Genomic DNA, 21,471 nt, shown 5'->3' on the forward strand with positions numbered 1-21,471 from the left:
TGTAACTGGGTCTTTGAATTTAGAAGGGCTTATGTCATAACTGCAACAAATGGGACTTTTCTGATATCAATGTGACACAATGCACTTCGTCGTTATACAACTGCTGGTGCTGGACAAACTTCTCATCTGTTAAGTGATAATGTTCTGTGTCACTGCATCTTTGCTCGTTTCCCGGATGATATGCTGGGCCCAGTCAAATTTTCTATGCATTTTTCCCTTCCCTGTGCATGATACTTAGATGTACTTCCAAGAAATGTTTACTGCTCTCCAAGAAATGTTTACAGTTTAGAACAGTCTAAGTATAATAGATGCCATGTACAATTCATCAACTAAAGTGGAAAAAAACCAAAGTTTTGGAAAAAATATTTTCATTTCAATAATGGAATGCTTTTATTGAGTCGATTGAGAGATCCATTGTTTTCATTATTGCTTAAACCCTGTGACAAAAACAGGGTTTTGGCAGTACCTTAGACTAGGCTAATAAGCTTTTTTTGGCTCACTAATGGAAGTAGTAGACATGGACTACTGAAGTGAATAAAGTGTTTTCATTTCCTCGTGGGGACATGGTGAACCCCCTTTTTCATTTGAATTATAATTTTTAAGCACTCTTATAGCATTTTAATTTTAGAAATAATAGTCTCGATTGTAAACTCCAGACTGTGGAGAACATTTGACTTTGCAATTAATTGAAAAATCGATACATTAAGAGGTTGGTACATGAGAATTCTGTGAGTACCTTCTGTTTCTGAGCTGCTGTTCTTACATGTCCGTCATTACTTTTGGGGGCAGAAGGTCAGCATATTTGCTGCAGTGTTTAGTGGTTTGTCTTTATCAAGTTGTTCTTTGTTAGCAGAGACCTGAAATCTTAACAGTAACAGTATGTGACTTCCATGTTTAAAAGGACACTTTTATAGAGATGATGTAATCTGATATAAGGGATTGCACCTTTCTGTGTATTTACTGTCACTCCTGTTCCTCTGTTGCAGTGCGGTTGGCACGTTTGCTCGAGCCTTGGACTGCAGTAGTTCTGTCAGGCAACCCAGTTTACACATGAGTGCAGCTGCTGCTTCCCGAGACATCACACTGGTAGGTGGCTTCTTAAACTTCCTACAACATCTATATCTGTGAATTCAACACTTTCTGTTACTCCAAAGTCCCCCTTCTCTGCCTGTTGTCCTTTAGATACCTGCATGCAAGGGGGTGTATGTGGGTGTGGGTGTGTGTTAGAAAATCCTGTGTGTTTTCTCTAAGCTTCTCAGTGCTGCCCTTGTAATCACACTGTACAACACTTGGCTTTAGTTGTGGATCATCCACAGCTGTGGATACCCACAGCAGAATGGATAATACACATATTAGAGGGATTCATTCGGTACAGTTCAACAGTGTCATTTAAAGTATGTCGGTAATAAAGCTGATTGAAAATTGTGTGGGTAATACTTTGCACTTACTGGATATATATGTCATCACATTTTATAAAGGATAAGCAATCTGACTTTGTAAGCATATTTTTTAAGAACATTTTAATTAGCATGTTCTTACTATGTTTCCTTAGTATGCTGTTCACTGTTAATGTAAGCACCTGCATCTTTTAGAGAAAGTGAAAAATATATTGATTAGAGGTTTGTTTCTGTATAATCATACTAGCTGAGATGAGAAGGTGTTCTACAGTAAATAAAGTATGCCAGGAACACTATGTGAGAACAAAAAATATTACTGTTTCATAGAATCAAGTTTGACTTATATATCCAAAGGCATCAACTGTTGTTTTATTATTTTAGGTGTTTTTGTACCTAAACATTGTCACATAGTTTAGGCTAAAGAAGACCTGCTATTTACCAGATGCTGGAGTATTGGAATTAGAGGAAACTCAATAAAACTAACAGATCAGTTAAAATAGTTAAGGGGCTGCCATATAGAATGAATAGATACTCCCTGGAATTCAGTTGCACAAAATTTTGTGGGAATGGGCAATACCAGCAGGCTAAAAAATAGTTAGAAAAATTATGTACCATAGGACATAAATTAATACTGAGGAGAATAGGGAAAGGCGTACATTCTAAACATCCTAATTCTCAAGCTTTGTAGATGCTGGTCAATGAAATGGTCTAACCTCAGACTGTGGTTAGACTTACCTGAATATTTTGTCTAACATTCTTTGGTGCTACTGTGAGAGACACAATGCTTAGTTAGATGGGTGATTGGTCTGATTCACTGGGACAATTCTTGTATTCCAGATAAATTCATTATTACGGTGAGAAAAATTCTTAATTTATTACCTTTTGCAGTGTACTCAAAGGCTATTGAACAGGAAACTGATTTAGTCTGGATTATGATAGTATCATAAAGGTAGGGGTAAAATGTAATGTTTTCAGTAATACTCAAAATTAATTTTCTGTTTCACAATTGCTAATATGAATTTTACAAACACAATTCTGTTCACATTAAATACTTTATTTAGTTCATCAGAATAGTTCTTTAATATTTTTCATTTTATTATTTCATTTAATTAAGAATTTTGAATAAATTTCACATATTGCATCTACCTTCTTTATTTGCATACTGTATTCAGTGTAGAATGGATTTATCCTTATGGCAATTTCTCATTTGAAAGTATATGTGCAATGCTGCTAATAAAGGGATACTTTGTTTGCCATGTTAATGTTTCTTCATTGCAAATGGTCCATTAACTTCCATTACACTTAATGAAAGGCATATCTTGTAATGAGGCATCAGAGGAGCCACCCTAGACTTAATTATTGTGTCTGTCTCTTCTCATTTTTCTACCCCCTCAGCTTTTTAAAAACCTACTTTTTGCTTTTTGGCAACATACTTCCTTCTAAGTTAAGAAAAGACATATTTGTCATTATAATAGTTACTTTTTCAGACATTTCCATGTTAATTGGAGCATATTTTCAGCAGCAGTTAAAGTTAGTAGAGACATTTGCAGAACTTGTGGTGTGTCTCATTTATACTTTGGATATAGGTGCATAACACTAAGAAAATTATACCATCTATCTTCTTAATGCAAGGCAGATAACCCTTGCACCTGAGGTACTATTAATGGGATTTCTGTATGCCACACCTGTGGCTTTCCATTATTCCTAATTAGTTGTTTTAATCAGGCATAACTGTAAACAGGCTGATATTAAAAAAAAAAAAAAAGCCTAGATTATAAACATGGATAAATCCAGGGTTTATGTACACATTTCTTGCAGGAGAATAACAACTGAGAGGCTGCTTTCAAGCTCCTTTATTTTGAAAATATCGGGAAAGTAATGAGACGAGATAGGAAACCCCCTGCTTTTAGCAAACCCTACTGAAGACATGAAACAATGTGTTTACCTTCTTAGATGATAAAAAATGTGCTTCTCTTACAGTGGTAAAGACTTGAGACAACCAACTAAAACTTGCATTTCTGGCCTTCCCAAAGGCAGTGTTTTATTTTATAATGAAAATTGATCTCTAAGAAGAGAAAGAGACTGGGAAGACCCTCTGTTTCAGATTCCTAAATATTTCATAGTACATATACTGATCATGAGAGCCATTTAAAGCAAAGCAGGTTGATGGAATCACTTGCTCCTTGTAGTGGGTTTGTTCAGAAGATCTTATGTGACTTTATTGTAGGGACCTCAATCTGATATTGGATGTCTCTTCAAAATTAAAAGGATGAACAGTCTTTTCCTTTGCATTTTGGATGGTGTCTTTTTAATGATTTTTATTAGACTTCCATATATGTGGCTCCTAAGATAAACACACTTAAAATATTGAATTGGAGAATCCACACTCAGTTTCCAGTTTGAGTGCTTTGTTGGAGGCAGTTCAGTCTGAAATTGCAGCTGGTTTTGGAGCTGTGTTGTGTGGCTGGTTTGCAGGATGCCCTCTCAGGCCCTTTCTTTCAGTTCCATGCAACCCTTCCTTAGCTTTTGGTGGAAAGTCTCTTCCTTTGCTTGCTTATATTTGGATTTGAAGTTGCCTCTTGCGTGTGTGGCTAACACTTTTCCTCTGCTGGGCCCCCTTGTTGGTGCTGGACAGCATGCTCTGGGCAAATGTTCTTAGGGAAGGTTCTTACTCTGTCCTTCAGGCTTCTGTTTGGGAGAGGCAATGCCCGGTCTCCAAGCCTCCTGCTTCTTAGGGTAAAGCAGATAAAAAGAAGATACTCCAGGACTTTTTCTCTCAGCCTCTACGAATGCCTTCAGGCTTCTTGTGCTTTTGCTACCACAATTTGCACTGCAGTGGGGAAATTGGATGCAGGTGAGGGCTGACAAACCTGTAGAAGGCAGAGTTTTTATCAGAGGACTTGTCAGTGGTCTTCTGTCACAGGACAGCTCAGCAAAGACAGCACTTATCCACAGACTTCAGTATGAATCTTTACTATTATCAAAAAAAGTGTTATGGAGTCAGATGTTTATTATAGATGAAAAACAAACATAAAGCAAGAGCAAGATTCTGATTTATTCACTTCTGTTGTCATTTTTGAGAAAGTTGGGATCAGTGATATATAGATCTGGATTCAGCAGCTGCTTGGAAGATGGCCTGTGTGTACTGCTTTTCCATGAGGGCTGCAATTTAAAAAATGATTTAAACCTCAGTGACACATCTGCTGTAGGAGTTCAATTTTTAGTCCTGGTTTACTCATTGCCTGAATGGTAAGCAATAAACCAGTGATTTCAATGTACATTCTTTAATATGAAGCTGATGGATTTTAGACATTATGTTGCATATTTCCATATTAGAATACCTGATTTTAACAATGGCTTTTCTCCAGGCTGGTGAATTTGATTGAACCATAAGTAAAATGATATATTGCAGGATAATAGTGACATTGCTTCTTGGAGACAAAACAGTTCCAGAATCTTGCGCTTGATAGCACTCAAAGACTTTATGGTGAACACTGGAGAGAGACAATAGTCATTCATAGAAGATGGCAAAAGAGAAGCAAAATCCATTATTTGCAGTAGATTTGTATGCAGAAGTTCAGCTGGAATTGCTATACTGGCACATAACACAGGAATGTTCCTTCCTTGAAAGGTTTTCTCTTAGCTGGGTTTGTGGCCGTGTGAGAGTTTGCACGCTACCCTTGGAGCTCAGCACTGTGGTGGGACACACTGGAAGGAGACTGATACAGAGTCACAAACATTATTACACTTCTAACTCTGATACCTCCTTCAGCACAGCCAGTTGTATTGTGGTGATGGGCTCTTTTGGGACACTGGGTCAGAAATGCTTCTTGTGTGTTGCTCATTTTCCCGACGGGTGGATTTGTTTACTCTTCATATTCCCCATCATTGGTTAGCAGTGGGAGCATTCAGTGTTACCTACAGTGGGAAGATTGTTTTCACTTGTTTGTTTTCTGTTTTTCTCTATAACAGAAAGGGAATCAACCAAAGAAACCTTATTTACCAATCTGTGACAACAGGGTTTAGCAAGGGACAAAAATCTTGCTGTTCTTTCAGTATGATGATAATGAAAACAATAAGTGTCTTCCTTCACCAGCAATGAGAAAATATTGAGCTCATAGATGTCCGAGCAGCTGTTTAGTTACTATTTAAAGCTTCTGTTAATTGAAAATGGCCCCTGCAGTCAATATATGCCACTGTCTTTATTGGGTTTCTTGGAACCAATTTCTACCAACTAAAGATTCTTTATAAGTGTTTGCTAGTAATTTGCGGGAACTAATAAACTAATGTCATTTTTGGTAAACGTTTTATCAAGGTATTTCCTTTCCCAGATTAAGTAATAAACCATTTATTTTCCTCATATTCCGCAGCAGAAAATGATGATATCGAGACAGATTCTAAATTTAGTATCAATTGAGGCTCCTGGCTTGGCTTATAGAGAATAATACATTGAATTTGCATTAACTGAAATGGACTACTGTCTATTTAAACACATCTTTATTCTCTCCTTGTCCCTGCCAGTTTCACGCAATGGACACACTGCATAAACACAACTATGATTTGAGCAGTGCCATCAGTGTTCTAGTGCCACTGGGAGGGCCTGTCCTATGCAGAGATGAAATGGAAGAGTGGTCAGCATCAGAAGCTAGTTTATTTGAAGAGGCTTTGGAAAAGTATGGCAAGGACTTCAATGACATTCGACAAGACTTTGTAAGTATGAAAGTGGTGCCCTTTCCTGTAGCTGTGTGTTGCCATGGTTGAGCATAACTGCTTTCTGTAGGTTTGGAAGGTTTAGCTAGGGGAGAAATCTGTGTAACAAGTACATGTGATTAACATAGGTATGCATTTTATCTGGCTGAAAGTCAATGTGCTTTCTTTGTTTGGAATGATGGTGACACAAGATAATCTGTTTAGTGGTTTAATACCACGTAGGATGTTTCATGCTGAGACATTCTGAGAAGAATTTTTACAAGGATTTTACAAGCATCTGAAAAAGGTCCGGGAACTTTGCAGAGTGTTTCCACAATTTCCAGTGAAATTCATTAGCAGCTACATGGCTGACTCCCCTGGGTGTTTTTGGAAAGCTGGGGTTTCCTACTATGGTTAGCAGAGAGAAATTTATATTCAGATAGGTTTTAAAATGTACTACAGGGAGTTATTTTGATATATTAGATGTTTTGGCAGTTCTGAAAAGTGAAAGAAATGTTTTCCAATATGTTCTAACTACACTGGTTTTGGTACTGAAGTATCAGACTAGAGAGCAGTAAACCTTTAATTTGCTAATTCTAATGCAGAGTAATGAAATTAAATAGATTCTAACACTGATTGCTGGAATTGCTAGTAATTTGCTGCGAATTTTTTTACACATTTTATGGAGAGCCTTTTTCTTTCAAGGAAAAACATTTCCTCTGTTGTACCAAGTTCAGGTTGGGCTCTATGGAGAGGTTAAGATTTGAGCCAAAGGAATTCCATTAAGACTGAAGTTGATTGAAACATTTTCACATTAATCCCATCCTGCTTGACTCCGAGAGCTCAGATTTTTTTTATTTTCTTTGCAGAAGTTTATTAATGATCTTTGTGAGGGGGAAAAAAAGGTACTGTATGGCAAATGTAGAAGTCCTTCCAAGGTAGAGTGTGGGACAGTGGGAGGAGGCTTGGCAATGAGCTAAGCTGTCTTTCCTTCATTTTCACAGATTTGAAATGGAACAGGTAATTGAATGAAGGTGGGAAGGGAAGGCTATTGTTTTTCTAGTGAACTGACATTTTAATAGGTGTATTATATCTGCATGCTTAATTTTGAGATTCCCAAGGGAGAAAATGTTCACTGCATTCATGACATAAGGTTGAAAGTTGCATCATGGATGAAACAGCTCTTGTAAGTTCAAGAAAATATTATTGAAAAATAATATTTTATAGATTTTTAGAACTGAAATCGTAATGTAAACTACATTCCATATTATTTCTCATACAGACAAATAGTTCTCAGCTGTAATTGTACAATAATTCAGGAGCTATGTCTTCTAATTAAATGGTTCCTAATATATAATATTTGGCTTTTAAAAATGCCTTAAGCATGTAACATATTTTATTGGCTGTTTATGAGTTGTGTCCTAACACAATTTGGGAATAACTATGCAGAAGGTTTGTCTCTGGTATTTATGTAGTATTTTTATTTTCTGTAAAATTTCTGTGTTACCTACTACTACATTAAAGTGATACAGAATAGCAATGCATTGCAAGAATTGCCTCCGCATTTGTAATATTCAAATGATAGGTATTTGAATGATTCTATTAGAAGCTGTTTGCAATATTCAAATTTTGTCTCAGATAGATTCCTGATACCCTCCCTCTTTCACTGAATCTTCCTTCCCAAAATGCAGATACTTTCCCATGGTCTCCTCTTGAAGCAGGAGACACACACAGGTGATAGCGTTGCGTAGCCTACTGAGGGCACCTTAACCATGAGTCAGAGTGCAGCACAAATGGATGTGGAGCACTAATTAATTATAGCTTCATTTAGTTAGAACAGGGATATTATATACTCCTAGTCACTTTTTTTAATCTTTGGAAAAGTGTCATTTTAAAAAATCCTTAGAAGAACATCTATTTTATATCTCAATTTATATGGTACTAATAACAGTGCACAGTCTTTATTTAATTCTAATTTGAAATCTTTCAATTATGCTAATCATTGTGTAGTCTTGGGATATCTTAATTTCTCTAGTGTAAAATATATGTGTTCTCACTTCCTATGTAGCATTCTAAAAGTACAGGGATTTGAAAACACACATTTGCTTTTTAAGTAATCATCGAAAATAGTGCTTCGAGATTTAGATCATGGATATGTGAAAAGTTTCTGCAAGGTGAGGTAGGTATAAATATGTAGCACTTAAGCAGCGATTTTCCATGATAATACTTTTATCTATTGTCATCTCTCTCTCCAGTGGAGAGCCATTGATAAGTTTAAGGACTCGTAGATGTGTTTTTAGAGCAAGGGCAAATGAACTGATAGTGTGTGTGTGAACTTGTTAGACACCCACGTAGGATCTAGTGATAAAATTAAATCTGCAGTGCCTGAGATTAAATTCAAACCTGAGCAGTCAAGCAGTGGTGCCACAGGACAGGCAAGAAAGTCACGTTGCATGGCAGGAGGTGGTTGGTAGCAGTCTCCTGAAGCAGAAGGATGATGTAGTACCTGCCTGAGTCATTACATCCCAGAGGAGTTGCCTCTTCTGAGTCGGCCCAGCTTTGCAAGGCACAGCAGCTGCAATTGCAGCCCTTACATGATAGTTCTGTAAAGGGCAGATTCATTTACTTTTCCAGCAATTGCTATGAACTGCCACTGTCTGATGTTAGATGTGCAGCTCAAGTATTAAGCTACAAACACTAAATATTAGTAAACAAGATTATTATAAATTAAATGATGTAAAGGACTTTACCTTTTTTTCATACATAAGAGATGCTCATTTGTAATCAAGTTACCAGTCTAGCCTTTGAATAATAATTTTCATCAATTGTTGACTGACTTTTATAGGAGAGGTTCTTCTATCTTTAAGACTCTGTGTGAATCCTAATCAACCTAAACCTTGTAAGCTAATTCAATTTACTTGATGTGCTTGAATTATTTCACATCCCAGGGTGGTAGAATGGAAAAAGAATGAATATTTTAAGTTCTCCAACTGTAACTTTTCCTAACAGTAAGACAAAGCTGTTATACTTCTTAAGTTTTTCATTATCAACAGTTTTCACTAATACATAACTATTACATCTCAGATATGGCAGGAAAGGCCTTGGTAATCAAGACTTGGAACTGTTTGTAGAAAGCAGGAGCAACAGTTTTCCAGCTTTAGAAAATTGTGAAAACATGCCTTAAAATTACCATGTTCATTTTAGGATGATTTATAATCCTAAACTTTTCTTGCTGATCTGATTAGACTGGTTTATTTTTACCCTGGAGAATAACTAAAGAAACTTAAAATTCCCCTCTCTCTGTTTTTGTAGAGCTGATAGCTTTTGCTAATTTCCTCCTGAAAAAATGTTATGCAGATGAGCATATTTACTTCTTTCAAGAACAGAATTTGCTAATGACAATATGTTATTCTATGGCTGTTGACAGCTTCACTGGCAGTTCAGTGCATTAAGTGCATAGGTAAATGGAATACAGGTTATCCATACTCAATCTGTCAAACAGGTTTTCCAAGTTTTGAATCAAAGTGCAAAAGGATTGCAGTTATTTGGTCCATGCATCTTAATCATCTTTACTTGTAGATGCCTACTGAGTGAATGAACATACTGGTGTCACAGTCATAGTTAAAATAGATTAAAGTATTTTCTAGAGAAATGGCAAACATTTGGACCATGAACATGTCAGTAAGTATTCAGGAAGGAAAATAAATGTGAATATGCTAAAATAAACTAATTGACAATGGCAGGAGGTTGGGGTGACAGCATTTCACCTGGATGCCAGGAGGAAGGTGGACCTGGAGACTGACAATCATTTCATCTGTCACCTCACACCAAACATATCTTCATGTCACTGGACTTTCTGGGGGAAGATTTCTTTCAAGACACAAATGGCCTGAGATAGCAAAAGGTTTTTAAGAACCTGAAGTGTGTTACTGCTTATTGGGACATCAGCATATGCATTTCATACACTGCTACATTTGAATCAAATGCAAATGTTTGGGGATTTATACACTTTGGTACACTTCTAACTCTGACCCTGAATCAAGCAGCTCAAAAAACTAGTGAGCTTCTGCATGCAGGGAGAGGCACTTTGAGAAGGTGTTCCGCTGGTGTTTTAGGAATTTAAAGTTGCAGAAAACTATTCTTTTGACTTAAGGCATGCAGAAAGCTGCCTAATGGGGTCAGTAAGGTTGGAAAGATCGGTTTCCACACCTGTATTTTCTGGAATCTCCTAAACATCATCCTCATTTCTAGAAAGCAGATAATACTTGCATTAATGCATGCCTCTAGAAAATATAGCAGACAAATTAGTAACGTTCCAAGTTATGAAGAAAAATTGCATGAATTTTGGATGAGACATTGTAATTTAAATTACAGGAAGACCTTGTGGAGTTTAATAGGTTATTTGGTGATAATTAAAAATGGTTGCTTAATTTTCTTCCCTAGACTTAGGTTAATACATTTTTATTTTACCGATGAATGTGGGCACCCAAAATAATTGTCATTATCAAATGTACCTTGTTTGTACAGAGAATTTTGTGAAAAATTTATTGTCAGTATCACTCTTGTTGCTCAGGGTAACATTTGTCCCTCACATCCTTTTGTTTCTTGATAATGGTTGAGAGCATGTGGGAGTTTATGCAAAACTAGTGGTAATGTATGAGCAGCTGAGTTGTTATGGGACATGAAAAATCTGCATCCTTTGTGTTTTTTAAGAGCAAAATTATCATGAGACTCGAGCACAGTCTTGTCAAGATGATTTCTTTTAGTCCTAATGTTATTCTCCATCTGACACACTTTATAATAGAGATATTACCTTCTGTGTTTCCTGATGGAAATCTGCATTCTGTTTTGATCATTTTGTTTAACCATATGGCTTAAATAGAATAAATTACATTTAGATTTGGATGTGTGATAATGTAATTCTGCATACTGTAAGGAAAGGTTGTGTATTATTACTTGCAATGTGTTTGTTTACATATGGATTCTAATGTAATTTAATACGTTAATACAGGTTTTAGTATTTGTCTCAACTATACTTGATTTCACAAGAAGTGGATGTTGCAGTTTCTTGGGACCACTTTAACTTGTAACAAATGTTTTTCAGCTCCCTTGGAAGTCACTGACTAGCATCATTGAGTATTACTACATGTGGAAAACCACTGACAGATATGTGCAGCAGGTAATTTAATGACTATTTCAGAATGAACCAGTCTGAGACATTCTTAAAAAAATGTGATCTTGTTAAAGCATAAAAATCTGTTTGTCTTCTTGAAAAGATACACGATGGGAGGCCTAAGGTAATATTTTGGGGTATAAACCAATGGTTCTGTGCTGTTTCAGGCTGCATTGTCAAATCCTCTGATGTCTGCTGTACATCCCATAGCTGTGAGGAGCTTTTTAAGCCATTTGTATTGTATGCTGGTTTGAAGCAATGGGATTCCTGGTTCCTACTTCAGTAGCGGATCAGAAGGAAATGGACTGTAGAGCAAATGCTTTAGGCTGGGAAGCTGCTGTGGGACTGAAGGAAATTCATTGTGTTAAAGTGGCTGCTGGTGTTATGAACCTTTTATTGGTACTCCTGAACAAAACATTACTTTGGCATTACCAGCATTTCAAAATTGAGACCTTGTGTTCATCCTTCTGATTGAATGTTCAACTGTTTGGGTTGCTCTGGAGCAAAAACATGTTAAGATTATATTGGGTACCAATACTGGGATATTTTTAGCAGGTTTAGGCAAAATTTCAGTGTTGGTGTTTTTTATATCTTGTACTCTTTATCTATTTACTCCTTGGTTTAGACATAAAATACTTTGAAATACTCTATTTTCATTTTTGATTTAATGTTTAAACTGTAGCTCCTTTGCTTGCCACATAATTGATGGTGATGTTATGGACAGCATATTGAAAATAATTTTTTTTGCTGTAGTAACTACAGTTGTAGTTAGATGGATCTTTAGACATTTTTCAGATTAAATGTATCAGAAGAATAATTGCTTCAGGTTGTTCTGGTTTATTTGAAATTGTTTCTACATCATCTGGTTAGAGTATGGAAAATAAGGGAACGGTCTTTTACCACATAGTAGAATCTTGGACTATCACTAGGGCTTTTTAGTTCTATGGATAATACAAATATAATACAATATGTTCCATATAAAGGCATGTTTTTCTAGGTTTGTCACCATTCTTTTCACTTTTAACACTTTTTTTCACTGTTAATTTTTATCCTAGAACGGTGCTGCCAACAGAGATTTGCTGTGCATCTTGTCAACTCTTAATGATTGGGCAAGATTATCTTTAAGAATCAGATAAAAATGTGACTTTTTTCTGAAATGCTTGCTCTGGAGTGGCTGGTGAAAGGCTAAGATTCCTTTTGTAGTTTTCTAGAGCTCTATTATGATTCTGTTGCTACAAAGATCAAGATGTGTGGTGTTTAAGATTACATGTCCTTCCATAGGATTAGGGTTTTTACAAGAAAAACACATAGGCTTTATGGTTATCTGTGATTTGAATGCTTTTGTAATGCCTGTGTTTTACTTGTAACTAAATAAACTTACCACATCTTACTCAGACTGTGGCAGTACACTCAGGATTGAATGCTTTAGATGTCTTCTTTCAGGGTCATGTATGTGATCATCAATAACAAAGCTAGTGTAGACCAAATGCCTAATTTTTATCCTGGTTAACATTTCTGTAATCCTTCCTAAGAAGGGATTAGAACTTCATCATGCCCTTGTTTAGTTTTTGTGGAATGGTAAAAATTAATACAGTTCAGTAAAAAAAGTATCTGTAGGAATTGTTGAAAAAGAACAAGCAGTGATAATGGAATGCATTTCAGGGAGAAAATGCATTCAGTAAGGAAGTGGCAATTTCAGAGTCATTCTCCTCAAAATCTCATGCTCGAGGGCTAGGGGAACTGGTGGGAAAGGGAAGATGAAAAAGGTCAATGCACATTCTTGAATTTTAAAATACAGAACCTGAGTTCTAGATTTGGGTGATTTAATATAAAAATTTGCTTTTAATTCTCTTTATTTCTTTGTGTGAATTAGATGTATTGTGTCAGCCATAAGAAAGGTTTCTTTATCATAATTGTTACTAAATGTTGTTCTTGCTAGGTTATAAATATGGTGATTTAATGGCAGTGGAGGTACTGCTACCACCTTGCTTTGAGAACATCTTCCCTTCAAGTCAAAGAGAAGGGAAGATATGTTAAAGTTCTCTGAACTTGTCTAGCAAAATTAATTCAGGCCTTGGGTAATGATTCTTGGTGATATGGCACTTCTCATGACCACTACATTATATATAGCATTTGAGGAAGGCCAGGTTTTGATTGATTGATTCTACTGAATGAAAGGTTGTTTGTGGTGTTCTCCTTAAAAGTCTGATTCAATGCAAAAAAGACTTTACTGAGACTTCATAAGAGGAGAAGAGAGAACATATTAAATGGTAGCTAAATTGCTCTACTGAAACGGTAAATTATATTTGCCTCTCAGTTATTTATTTCCACGGTTGAAAACAGTACTAATTTAGGGAAATATTCATTTCTTGGGATATTTGTAAGTTGATATTCATAGCAAATATCCTTAAACCCCACAAACATTCAGTTTCAATGCTAGTTCATTTAAAGCAATAGACCCCAGGTGAAGTTAGTGTACTTTGACCTCCCCTGCAATGCAGTCTGTAAGACCTGTTTGAAACACTGTTTAAGATGTAAATTTTTTTCCAGGTAAAGCATCAGCTCTCTTTGTTGCATTGCTCTAGGGATTTATTACAAACTGGTGCTTTGTTTCTTGTCTAAATATTTTCAGTTTCAGCTTCCAGTTTTTACCAGTTCTGTCTCTAAATTTCAACAGGCAGAGGTTTCATCTTAGAAAATGCAACTATTGGTAGTTTTTTTTCTGCATCCTTTCCTCTCTCTTGGTAGTTAAAAGTTAGTATGTCAGTGTGAATTCAAGCTGTGACATGTTCTGTTGCTTTTAGAGAGCAATGTTAGCCATAGTTTTAAGGTATACAAATATAGCTTATACTGAAATGGTATTGCATGGTTATTTTTTTAGAAGGCAGTGTATCATTCACTTTAGTAAATAAAGGAGGGAAGCAATTGTTAAATTGCATTCCTTACAACCCCCCGTGCCAGTACTAAAATTTAATTAATGTGTCTATAGTCACTTCTCACTGACACTGCCATCAGGGCTTAATAAAGCTTCCTACACATGCCTTTACATTCTGACAGTGCTTCAGGGCTACTTTCCTCATTTCTTGCCCTTTTTTGTATTTTCTCTTTTGCTCATGGTAGCTGTGCAGTGAGATTTACTCGATGCTTTTGTAGAACAGAGCCAGTTTGGTTGGAAGCTCTGTGGAATGTGTGTCACCTGTTGACTGGTGGTATCACACGCTTTTTTCAGGCTGAAAACAAATTCTGTGTTGTTGGATATAATATGGAAAGGAAAGAGAGACAGTTGTGGAAAACCTGTGTCCTGCTGTTAAGCAGGGGGAGTTCACCATTGAGAGCTCCTCTGCTGGGGCTGTAAAATGTTCTCAGATTAAAAACTACCAGTTTATGAGGCTTGGAGCATGGTGCTGCTGCTGTTCTTTCTCCTTCCTTTTGTAAAAATTGATCCAAGCAGGCAGAGCAGACAATGTTTGCATTTTTCTATGGGCCTGCTGAAAGCAGAGCAGTGTTGCCAAGCCTGCACTGGGGAAAGATTGCAACTGTACCAGTAGTGTCAATGGGATTCGCTTCTGTAGCTCCAAACATAACTGGGCATCTGTGAACAGCAAAGGACTGTAAGAAAAAAGAAGCCTGTTTTGGAGAAAAACGGAAAAGAACTCGCATATTGCATGGAAATTAATTGATGGTGGCATGGACTGATTATAAGTCTATTTGTTATACATTGCTCCTTAAAGATGCAAATTTATAAGTAGGAGTTTTATAAATGGACAACACAGAGGCAACTTTATGAAGTGGAAAAGAACAACAGTTTACGGCAGGAGGTTTATTTAGACTTCTGGGCCAGTAAAGCTGAATAACCCTGTAACTCACCTCATGACTCAGGCAAGGGACTCTCAGAGCAGTCATCTAATAATAGTTTTCTCAAGGTGGGAAATATTTTCCTGGATTATAAGCCTTGGAAAGGTTGGATATCAAAAAATAGGAGTATAGCAGAGAGGAGAATTGGCTGGTGTAAGAGAAATGGAGGACTGAATTTTAAGCACCTGATAAAAGAAAGACAGGTAGTACTGATTTATTATTGCTGGATATAAAGGTGTCCCCTCATTTTTTTTCATCCTCTGTAATGAAATTGACCATGTTTCAACTCTTTTTCTCTCTTGTCTTTTTTGGTTTTTTCTCTTAAGTGAGCAGAAGTAATGTTTTGAGTACAGAAATTGCAGAGAAATAATGTTTTCTTCATCTTTTACATACAAATGTTTTGGATAACCTGTAGACATCTGAATGCTGTATTTCTTGTGTCACTGCTGAAAAAACTGTTGTCTTAGTTACTTGCATAATATATGGTAATACCTAAAACTTCTCAACATTACAGAAATGCAAAAGGGTTTGAGTTTGTTGCAAGTATGAAGAAAGCAGCGATTTAGTAAATTCAGACTATCGTGACAATAGTATAGCTGTCCTGTTACCGTGATGTTCCTGAGCCACGCTTGTGATGGCATTTAATGCTAGTAGGTGTTTAGTTATTTCTGAGAGTCAGTGGACTTTACTGCTCCTTGTACTGTGTTATAAAATCCCAGCCTCAGGCTGGACAGAGAGCACACAAGAAGTTTTGTTACATGACTGATGTTCCTACACAATTTCATTCATTTAGTTTCTACTTAATTCTGCAATGAGAGGTAGCCACGATGTTGTACATGTTTATATAGATGTAATTCATGTACACCGTAATTGTTATTTTTTCAGTTTTGTTATCATATTTGAGGCCTGTGGGTTTTACTGGGAAGGACAGTATATTATGATTTCAAACTAATAGTAAAAATGGAGAACTTGTTTTTCATGGTTTTCATCTTGAAGATTTCAACACTTGTTTTGGAGGCTCTTGTGAAATCACAAAATAGAAATAATTTAAAGATGGATTGTTTGCAGTTTTACAAAATCTCATGCCTTAATATAATAAAATATTTTAATGTGTTTAATTTTCAACTAGAAACGTCTGAAAGCGGCTGAAGCAGAAAGTAAATTGAAGCAAGTATACATCCCCACCTAGTGAGTATAACAACAAAGTCATTTTTTTGAGTCATATACAGGTAAAACTGAAACAGTAACATGCAATTACATGCATGATGTTTTCCTACTCATCTTTTTAATGGTTATTTCACAGGATTTGTTATATGCAGAGATATAACTGGAAAATGCTAGAAACTCTTAAGTGAAACCTTCATGCTCAACTGATCCCTTTGTCTTTGACCTGCAATCTTTTTGTCTGGAATGAGAAGTTTTACAAAAGCTGATCAGGTGCTACGTGTTGACTGTTCACATGCAAGAAGAGCCTTATCATTTAAAAAGTAGTTTTTCCAAAATAATCTCTTCCAAATCCCTGTAGCACAACACTTCATATTTGTGTAAATGCAATATTTCAAAACAGAAGCAGTTCTTAATTTAGTTACATAAAATAAGATAATTTCCCATTACAGTTTTATCTGGCTGATAATATCTGTTCTTCATCTAGGGACAAGAGAGGTTCTGGCTGTAAATTAAAGACAGCACACAGCCCCAGATCTTCTATCTTTGACCAAGTCCTATTAATGCAACCTTGTTTATTTCTGAGGGTTTATGATCTGTATTTTCTTTAGATTTAAACTCAATGCTATATCTGCTTCTGTTAACATGTGGTTTGCAGAAAAAAAAGATAAAATCCCTCCTTCATATTCATAATTTCCTCAATATTATGACAAGAGAAAGGATTACAAATCACTTTTTTCTAAGCTTTCTGTGGGTATATTCAGTTTACATATATATGGACTTCCCATTGTCATGAGTGTTTGTATAACAGAAGAATGTAATACCAAAGGAAGTACTTTGCAAAGATTTTTGATGACTTGTATAAATTACATACAATAGAATTTCATTTCCATATTTCATCCTGACTTTTCTCTCTTAAACCGCTGTAACAATGAAAGCAGCAGACTGTTAAATTAATTATTTTAATCTTACCTCTGAACAAATTTTGCGAGTTTTGAAGCTCACATCTCTAATAATGTTTAAAAAAAAGCTAAAAACTCTAGGATGAGGTTTCCCTAACCTTCTCAGAGAAGTGGCTGCTTTAGGAAAACCATAAGGTGCTCAGTCTTTACATTATGCTTTTTCAATTAATTTCCTTGGTCCATGTGGACAATTTTAGATTTTCAATATGTTCTCAGTAGGGACCAGCTGTATTGGATGACAAATGTGTTTCAAAATGTGGGATTTTTTGCATTTTTATCTTACTGCCTGTCTTTTGCTTCCATTTCAAGACAAAATCCCTAGTCAATAGTAAGGGGATGGTAGGACTTCTCAAGTCTTTGATACCTGTCCAATCTGGGGTGGTCATGGGGAAGTGGATTGCTAAATGCTGTGCTTCAAGACTAATTGACTGAGTTTGAAATCTGAGTAGAATTGATTCTCAGAGCTGAGTACCTTTTTGAAGTTGATCATTAGGTATTTCCTTTAAATGCAAGGTTCTGTCCTTAATACCAGAGAGTGCCTTTTAATTAATGGCTTTTCTGGAAGGTAACTAAACAACATATCATAATGTGGAAGACCTAATTGTCTCTCAATCTCTCCTCTTGTACCTTGGGCCCAAGATAAAGAATACGTGGAAATTGTAAAATTGTCTCTTGCTGGATATAGTGAAAAAGGAAAAGACAGGAGAAAGGCTTGTTGGCACTTGAAATAGAGACTTGAAACAGCAAAGGTTTCTTCAACTCTCATTTTAACTTTTCTTCAATGTATTTTATGCTACCTAAAGTAACAAATAATCATCTTAGGAATAAATGCATCCAGCCTTGCATTGTATTGAGGGTAATTAAGGCTTACAAAGTTGAAACTCTGGAAATAATGCACTTAACCTAATGAGGAGTATATTAATGCTCTCTGAATTAATTGACCTGTAAAGTCCTACTTCACTGAAGTATCAGTAGTTGCAATAATCACAAGAATGATATAGTATAATAATATTAAAAAAGCCAAACAGAAATATCCAAAAACAGTTATTCAGCCTTCTCAGAGAGGAAGTAGTTTAGAAGAGAACCTAGACAGAACAACCTGATATTATAAGGGTGAGTTTTGCCAGGGTTATATGACATTTGCATTACTGTAGTTGGTGGGAAGGTGTGTACGTTTTCAGACAGGAGACTGTTTGACCCTTTCCTAGGGTGAACAACCTTGTAGTATTACAGGCACTGTTACTACTCTTACTTGTTATACTTCACCCAAAGTCCAGCCTCGACTTGTAAACTTCTTAAATTCTGTGCTGTGTCAGATTTTTGTTAATGATTTGACCCTGAGACTTGGTCTTTTATGAGCTTGCCAAGTAGCTTAGACCATGTGAGCACACTAAAGAGCTGTAAATTGGAGTATCACAGCAGCGCTTTACATAGCAATTCTCTTACAGTGCTGAAAATAATAGAGTACAAAAATTAGTCTTGTTGTTTAGAGAAGATTTTATAGATATTGTCAGCACACATCAGCATTCCAGAATTAGATTTTTTGTGTTCATGTTTACCAATTAGTAAAACCACTTTTTTTTCAACTTTTGTTTTAAATTTATTTAAAGCAATAAACCAAATCCCAATCAAATATCCAGCAATAATGGGAAACCTGCTGCAGTCAATGGAGCAATGGGAGCCTCTTACCAGGCACAAGCCACAGTAATAGGTCGGGCTTGTGAAAGCTGCTATAGTAAGTAAATATATATTTTTTTTAATGACTGAAGAGTTTAGGTTAATCTTAATATGTGGTGTTTTAAAAAAAAAAGGTGTATGTACTTTTGTTTGCATGTGGTAGAGGATAATTTGCAATACTTTTGTCGCAGAAATAACTTTAAAGTTAGAGCTGCCTTCAGTATATTAATTAAAGCATTCAAATTACTTTGTAATTTATTTTCTAGCAATTTATAAAGTACAGAAAGTTTAAGGAGTATAATATGATGGCATTGATATATTATTCCTTCAGAATAATTGATATATCATTGATATATTTGCCTTCAGAATGCTAAATTCAAATTTGTTTTTGCTTTTCCTTTAAGGCTGCAGGGTTTTTGAGCTGGTTTTTTTTTTGTTTGAATGATTTTGGGGTGTTTTTCCTCCCCTCTGTTGTTGTTGGGGAACAGGGCGAGGGCTGTTGTTTCTTTCTAGTATTTTGTATGTTTCTGATAATTTTTATTGGATTTCTTGAAATAGCAGCCCTCAACAGAGGTTATATGAGAGTAGATATAAAATCCAATTTAATAAGCCTGTCTTCCAGTGTGAGATTAGAAATAGTGTTGGGTTTGTTTTTTTTTTCTGGTAGTCCTCTGGAAGAAAATCTCTTCCTGACAATACAAAGTCCCTGGTTTGAAATTTATTATAAAAGCACTTTCAAAATTTCCATTTGGAGTTGACTGCTGTGGTACTTTTGTAAAAAAAATAAAGCAACTAACAATTCAAGTTCTTACTGTCTGTGTCAAATATATTAAATATTTATCCATACAATGCTCTGATACTGCCATATATTATGGGCATATATAGCACACAGCATTTGGATTTACTGTAGTGAATGTAGCCTGCACCAGTTCACCTGTGTTGTTTTCTCCTCCTTAGCTCCACAGTCTCACCAATGGTATTCTTGGGGCCCTCCCAATATGCAATGTAGGTTGTGTGCATCTTGCTGGATTTATTGGAAGAAATATGGTGGCCTGAAAATGCCCACACAGACAGATGAAGATAAACTGTCTTCCAGCCAACCTACAGAGGTAGGATTGTGCAGATAAACTTTTCAAAAAGAAAACATGGTGCTTTCACAAGACTGCTGTGATTTGATTGTTTAATGGAATGGGGTTTTATGTATGTGTTCAACTTTAGTATTACAAAACTCAGTTTATTAATCCTTTTCCTGTGTTAAGTAGAACTGTACAGTGCTCAGGCCTTGCCATATCTTTATTTGACTACATCCTGGATAAACAAACATGCACTTCCTGCATTTTTGGTGTACAAAAGTAATTTTGTCAGTCAAATGGCGTGTTATCTGTGAAATGTTAAATTGACTATAAAATATCTCATTTAGAATAGCATTATAGATCCATTCTCAACAGAGTTCTCTGCTCTGTGGCTTAGAGCTTCCTGCACAGGCCTGGTTTTTGTCTAGCACTCAGACATCCCGTTTGACTGTTCTTGCCGGCGTGTCCAACTTGGGGCAGTTTGGGTGCTGTGCGCGAGGCGTGTGCGTTACCTCTCGCTGCTCCTCTCCGCAGGAACCGCACGTGCGGACTCACCTGTCCCGGCAGGCCACGCAGGGCACCCCGGTCCGGAACACTGGCAGCCCAAAGTCGGCGGTGAAAACACGGCAGGCTTTCTTTCTCCACACCACGTGTTGGACAAAACTGGCCCGTCAGGTCTGCAAAAATACCCTCCGGCTGCGGCAGGCAGCACGACGTCCCTTTGTCCCTATTAACTGTGCTGCCATTAAGGCAGAATGTAAGATGTTTTTTTAATTCTTAGTTCTGTGTGCTGTGCTTCCCACCCATTTTTGTCTTTTAATTTTATTTTCTTTTTCAATAAACATTTCTTGTCTATACGCTTTTGCTTTTCATTTTTTTTTTCATTTGTCCAGCATATCACCGACACACTGGATAAAGTCTGGTTGCCTTGAACAGATCTTAGGCTGTGGAAACATTTCAAATTTATTAAAAAGGGGATAAATATTACCTCATTTACTTTCAAAAATTGACAGTAACAAAAATGGGGGGCAGGAAGGGAAAATCAACGCCATGACATATATGCCTCCTCCCAGGCAGCACAAAAGAAGTGTGCTTTTATGTTGTTATTTTTATTCTTTTGCTGAGCAGAACCTATAGATCTGTACATGTTGTACTTTTTTTTCAGTGGGGTTGTTCAAAGAATCAGGAGCTGGGGCTTCATAATAATTTAAATGTGGTGTGCAATGCAGTCCTTTGTCACTGTGACAATCCGATGGTGGTGATAGCCATGTTTATTATTACATCATAGATGCATCATTTTGGTTTTGTCTGTTCCAGTTTTAAATTTTAGTTCTAAATAAAATTCTGTATTATGCTTGTTCTTTTTATAGCCAAAATATAAAGATCTGATGAATTTCCAGTAGTATGACACAAAGCTATGGGTTTTTGTAGATAGCAATAGTAAGTCTCTTCACCTGCCTATGTGTGTAAGTTCTGCTGCA

The 21,471-nt window shown here is 36.2% G+C and overlaps 1 protein-coding gene across 2 annotated transcripts in view; it reads left to right on the top strand.

The window, feature by feature from the left end:
* The window catches only part of MTA3 (metastasis associated 1 family member 3), a 136,788-nt gene that overhangs the window by 62,430 nt on the left and 52,887 nt on the right, over positions 1 to 21,471 (top strand). For both annotated transcript variants that reach the window (XM_039569009.1, XM_039569010.1), the window contains exons 8-14: positions 987 to 1,086; positions 5,919 to 6,107; positions 11,191 to 11,265; positions 16,244 to 16,302; positions 18,851 to 18,975; positions 19,875 to 20,026; positions 20,525 to 20,747. In XM_039569009.1, coding sequence (XP_039424943.1) covers positions 987 to 1,086; positions 5,919 to 6,107; positions 11,191 to 11,265; positions 16,244 to 16,302; positions 18,851 to 18,975; positions 19,875 to 20,026; positions 20,525 to 20,747 — 923 coding nt within the window. The remainder of the gene's footprint in view (positions 1 to 986; positions 1,087 to 5,918; positions 6,108 to 11,190; positions 11,266 to 16,243; positions 16,303 to 18,850; positions 18,976 to 19,874; positions 20,027 to 20,524; positions 20,748 to 21,471) is intronic.

The sequence above is a fragment of the Corvus cornix genome, chromosome 3 (assembly GCF_000738735.6).
Source record: "Corvus cornix cornix isolate S_Up_H32 chromosome 3, ASM73873v5, whole genome shotgun sequence".
Classification (NCBI taxonomy): Eukaryota; Metazoa; Chordata; class Aves; order Passeriformes; family Corvidae; genus Corvus; species Corvus cornix.